At 38.3% G+C, this 6,000-nt stretch overlaps 1 protein-coding gene across 4 annotated transcripts in view; it reads left to right on the plus strand.

The window, feature by feature from the left end:
- The window catches only part of SLC8A1 (solute carrier family 8 member A1), a 490,734-nt gene extending 486,195 nt beyond the window's left edge, over positions 1–4,539 (plus strand). For all 4 annotated transcript variants that reach the window (XM_036752241.1, XM_036752244.1, XM_036752242.1 and 1 more), the window contains exon 11: positions 1,245–4,539. In XM_036752241.1, the coding sequence (XP_036608136.1) occupies positions 1,245–1,621 (377 nt within the window). In that variant the 3' untranslated portion in view covers positions 1,622–4,539. The remainder of the gene's footprint in view (positions 1–1,244) is intronic.
- The last annotated feature ends 1,461 nt before the right edge of the window (positions 4,540–6,000 follow it).

The raw sequence follows: 6,000 nt of genomic DNA on the forward strand, positions 1-6,000 counted from the left end.
GTGGCCCTCTAGGTCCTTGGGTGCAGCCTTTTGACTGAATCCAAGTTTTACAGCACAAATCCTTTTATTAAGGGGATTTGTTCTGTGAAGTTTGGATTCAGTCAGTGGGCTGCACTTGAGGACCTAGAAGGCCACATGTGGCCTCAAGGCCATAGTTTCCCCACCCCTGGATTAGGAGGTCATTACAATGGTTCAGGTGAATAGTTATAAGATCCTACATTCAGGAAGTGGTGATGAGGTTAGGAGACAGATCTAAGAGACATTACAGAGGTGGAATTAACAGGCCTCAACAGAAGATGTGGAAGGCCCACCAAGTTAGACTCCAAGGGGAGTGACCAATGTGGAATGATATCCTGAACACACGGACCTACAAGATAAGAAGTCAAAAGTCAGGAATGGTCAGTCTAATGAGCAATGCCTGGCTTATTTGGGCCAGGAGCCAATATCACCTTCAGCCCCATAATATGTGTATTGTTCATTGACACCTTTCCTATAGGTTATCTAATCCTGTCTTGACCTATTAGGTCACATATTCAATATTCTATCCTCTAACTTCCTAGCAAAAATCAGATTATTTCTCTGAGGCTACTGGTACTGTAACCCATAATGTTCGCTGATAATTAAGTGCAAGAGAGACAATTAAGATTCTTATAGCCTTGTTCTTTCTCCTTGGTCCTCTGTAATTGTTCTATGATAATGATATAATTTTTGCCCTCAATTATGTGAGAATGAATACACCAAGAAGAAAATATCATTGGGCTAGATTAGAGGATAGCTTATTGCTTCTCTTTTCTTATTCCTTCCCTACCCTCTTCCTCCCCACAATGATTTGGGGAAAAGCTTTGTTCTGACCCCATGGTAAACCTGCTTCAAAAAGAATGAGTTTAATGCCTTGAGCTCCATCTGTCATATCCTGCCTGAGGCAGGTCTGATTCATGCTAGTCATTAGCAGGGGCACTGAACCTGGGGCAGTAAAACAGGGACAATGTGGGGGTGGGGGAGGGTTGTTTGAAATAATCCAAAAAAGACAGGCAAATTTGATACTTGAAGATCTACAGGACATAGAGAGCCAAGAGAGGTCAATTGTAGAGTAGGAATTCGGGGCTGAACATACACATTCTATGCCATCCCATCATAGTTAATGTTTATAGTCAAAAGTGCATGTCTAGAGATACCTACAATACAACAGACATCATTGGGAAGTACTGGCTCCGAGTTACTGGTTTTCTTCTCTTCCTTTTCAGACACATTCGCAAGCAAAGTGGCAGCCACACAGGACCAATATGCAGATGCCTCCATCGGCAATGTCACCGGCAGCAATGCAGTGAATGTATTTCTGGGAATTGGTGTGGCCTGGTCCATTGCTGCCATCTACCATGCAGCAAACGGAAAAGAATTTGAAGTCTCCCCTGGCACACTAGCATTTTCGGTCACTCTCTTCACTATTTTTGCTTTCATCAATGTTGGGGTACTGCTGTATCGACGAAGACCAGAAATTGGAGGTGAGCTGGGTGGGCCCCGGACTGCCAAGCTCCTCACTTCCTCACTTTTTGTCCTCCTGTGGCTCTTGTACATTTTCTTCTCTTCCCTGGAGGCCTACTGCCACATAAAAGGCTTCTAAAGGAACAATCAGATATAGTAAATTTATATATATAAATATATATAAAGATATATGTATAACGAACAGAGGAAACTGACATTTGTCATGTCCACTTACCTGCTGATGGAATACAGTTTCAAGAGCATACTTTGTACTAGGGCAGAAGTAAGAAAACAACAGAATTCTTATCTCAAGGGGCGCCAACGTGTTGAACAAGGCATGGATGCAGGGCCATCTTTGCAACTCTACCTAGAAGGGTGTACTCTTGAGATTGATAGACTACTTTTTGGTTTTTTTTTGTTTGTTTTTTTTTGTTTTTTAAAATGACTGATCTAAGTGCAACATGGGCTTTCAGTTATCAATTAAAATCAACCAGATTATTTTTATTAATTCAGCATCTGGGCAAACGAGGGATATGGAAGAGAAAAAGGGCAGGGGGGATTTCATTACTTTAATACAAAACACCATGCTTATCTTCAGAACTTATGCAGAGGCGAATCTGTTTCCAGGAGGAAGCATGTGAGTATGTACTAAAGGAGGACAGGTAAAGGATTCTGGGTTCAGATTATGTCCTAGCCACCCAACAGGGAGGCACTGCCATCCTCATATTAATAGCCCATTCTTACTCAGCAATTAAAAGGATAACCTTTTATGGTTCTCAAGAAAAAATAATAACCATTTGGTCCTTCTCGCTTAACTTCTTAGCCTGACTACCATTAAAATAGCCCTTTCCACCACCCAGTGCCCCTAGCTCCCTCCTCCAGTGTCCTTCCCCCACCAAAATCATAATGATTGTTATTGTTATGGCATTCCAAGAGCACACCATTCTTTTCCATTTGCATATCACAAGCCTCCATCCAAATCATCTGTCCTTCAACAGTTTCTTTGTGGCCCTCACAAGGACTGTCTTGTCAGTTTTATTTTTGGCAACACCCATGCCCTACACAATCTCAGTACAGTCTTTTATGAACATTTCCTTCTTCTTCACGCTCCTGTTAGGGAATGTTGTTCTGATACTTTTTACACTGTGCATGGATTGAAAAATGAAGAAAAAAAGAAAAAAAAGAAAAAATCTGTATATAAGATAGTATAACAAAAACCATTATCCCATTCAGCAATGTTGATCGAACATTGAAGACATGAATGAGAGGTTTCTTTTTTTTCACCTAATTTGTTTTTATTTTGTGATTGGGTTTGATTACTTTGGGGTAAGGGTAGAATTTTTTTTTCTTTCATGGATCTGCACATCAATTTCTAAGAAGCAATAATTGACTGGGAAGTTATAGATATTTTGGGGAAGCCACCAAGCAAATCTCAACGCATATATAGATCATCATCAGTCTGTATGGAACTCAGAACCAAAGCACGTAAAAAAATCACCAAATGACTTTGATGAGAGAGGAAATATATAGATCAACAAGTGAGTAAGGTGGGCCTAGGCTTTGAAAGCATATGTTTTTTCCAACAGTATTTATTTTACATTCTTTCTGTCTGGCACAGATGGCAGATAATTCTGAGGGGAGGGGGCAAGTTCTGTTTGGAGTTTAGTTTGGGCTTTGGAGGGATTTTTAATCTTTTTTGAAAGGCTAGGTTAAGCTCTGTTTTCCTTACCATGTATACTGCTCTGTACCTACAGTCCTTGGTCAGTCAGTAAGGTAAGAGTGACCAGGGAGCTTTTTAAAGGGTATTTCCTTTATATCTCACTTAAGACCCAAATTACTCAGTAAGAAGTTGAGAGGTTTTAGCCCTTTAAGTGGAATAATTCTTTTAGTTTCAAAGAACCTAGGGAAGAAAGTGATATTAGCATGATGAGTGCCTGACCTTGGCTATGCATCATTGATGGTTTTACATAAAACCCTAGGCCTAGGAAATTACTGACCGTTAGTCCCAAAGTATTAAGATAATAAACGCTGGATGTATATCTGTTAAACTTTTCCACCTTCATCCTCACTTCATTGTTCTTGTCAAAATAATGTAAAAATTAAAGTAAAAAAAACCCTCACGGAGACAGTTCTACCTTAAGGTCACCCAGGTGACCTCATCTAGGAGAAAAGGAAGAAAAAGGAAGGAAATAAAGGAAGAAAAAATCATGGCCCAAATTAAAGGAACAAGAATTCAACCTAGTCAAAAAAAGGTCAAGAGCAATTCTTTACAAACTATGCCTCCTTTTCTGGCTTGAAATGGACACATGAGTTTAAAATAACACCTTATTTATACCTTGCTGAATCTGGCAATCAATCTGTCAGTTAACAAGCATTTATTATACACTTACTATGTGCCAGGCACTTAAACCAAGTATATGACAGGATAGTATGCAAGTGTAGATTCATGTTGGAGATTCAAAGTAATGAGATGATCTAGTTTCTGGTTTTTATGGACGGGTCCAGGCTGCAGTCTTCCCTGCACCCTTCTGTCCTTATCAATCAGAGACCTATTCCTGGTACATGACAATCAGCAGGAAACTCAAAGGCAGCTGCCTAAATACAAAGCTAAAATAGAAACTGTCAACTAATGATAATCCATATATGTGAGTTGTGTAGTCAGTCAAAGATTCTTTGCACACCTTTTTAGCCATATTTGGAATGATCACATCCCCATAAAGGATTTTCACAGAAAAAAAAATATAATGAAATCTTTGTCAATTTCACTTTCAAAGAGGTGAAGTGTTTTGTTTTGGGGTTTTCTGGGTATTTTGTTGGGTGTTTTTTTTTTCTTTTTTGTTTCAGTAGGGAAAACATCCACACTAGAATCTGGTTGTTCAGGGTTCTTATTAATTATTATTATTATTATTATATATGTGTAAAGTTATTTCATTTAGTTTGTTTGATTCTTTCATTTTGTGTGTATTGTGCACAGATTCAGGAAGAGAATGTTCTTCCTTATAAATGGTACACATCATTGACACAGACAAATAAAGTTTCTAATTGTTTCTGATTTAACTGGTAGTGACACAGCATGTTCTGTATCAAATGCTTTTTCTCTTGTCATTGTCATCTAGTTCTTCCTTTTTATTTTTTTTAAGATTGGCAGAAACAAAAAAATGAGAAGGTGGTACTATGAAAATGATGGAAAATAGAATCCCAAGGTTCAGTCTCTCCCAAATGACAGCCATTGAGTTGTTCAATTTCTAATGCCCAAAAGGCAGCCCACTTGAATATCAGATTAATAATTTGGTGGGTTTCATGGGGGAGGGGGGGTTAGTGCTGAGCAAAATGAAGGAAAATGTAAAAATTTGATATTGTTACATTTTAATATTTGTTTTTCTCAACCTATTTGTCATCCTACTATAGTCATATTCTGTCTACAGCCAGGAATGGCATTCATGGTTCTCTGGTCAATATTCAGAGTTTTATCTCAAGTCAAGCAGGCCCAATTAGGCTGATCAGAGACTTTATGTCTCAAAATATCCCCAAGGATATTTGAGTGCGTAGAGTCTTTAACATCATGCATTACATTGCCCTTAATTCCATAAACCCAGCTGCTTGGAAGGAATGATTCTTGACAAGTGAGTAGTACAAAGAAAGTTGTCTTGACTCTGTACATGTTACCATCATAAACTTGGGAGGCTTGGATCAAGACAAGCAATTGTAAGAGGAAATGGATAGACACCTGAGGTTTTCTACTTGTCTGAAAGGCTGATTAGTATCAGAAGATTTCTTTAACCACTGCTGATAACCATTGACCTAGCACTTTATATTTGTAACCTCTTTCCAATTCTCTTAGAAATTTTCCACGGCAATGTCCTTTTGCAGTTCATATATATGTGTGTGTATATATATATATATATATATATATATATACATATACATATATATATATATATATATTCATTTTCCAGGTGATGGAAATAATGCATGATTTCAGTAGCTTGATAGGGTCAAAGAAAATGACATGTCCATCTCCTATACCCTCAATCTTGGTTTAAGACCATAAGTCAACCCTTGTCTTTTCAAATAGTTTACCCTTAGGTAAGGTATAATTCAGTGACTTGACCAGTCCTGAAACTGCAACCAGCTTTCAAAATCTTCACCTTGTTAACCATTTTTTTAGTCAAAAGTTGTCATCACTTTCCCTCAATGTGTCACTGTAATCTCAGACCTCACATGTTTGGGGCAGCTAAGTGGCACAGTGGATAGACTGCCAGGCCTAGAGTCAGAAAGAACTGAGTTCAAATCCAGCCTCAGGTATTTATTAGTTGTCCAATGCTGAGCAAGTCACTTAACCTCCCTGTTTGCCTCAGTTTCCTTATTTGTAAAATGAGGATAATAATAGCACCTACCTCCCAGGGTTGTGAGGATTAAATGAGATGATAATCATAAAGCACTTAGCACAGTGCTGGGCACATAGTAAGCACTAAATAAATGTTTGCCTACTATTATTATTATCATTAAGCTACATTA

The sequence above is a fragment of the Trichosurus vulpecula genome, chromosome 3 (genome assembly GCF_011100635.1).
Source record: "Trichosurus vulpecula isolate mTriVul1 chromosome 3, mTriVul1.pri, whole genome shotgun sequence".
Taxonomy (NCBI): Eukaryota; Metazoa; Chordata; class Mammalia; order Diprotodontia; family Phalangeridae; genus Trichosurus; species Trichosurus vulpecula.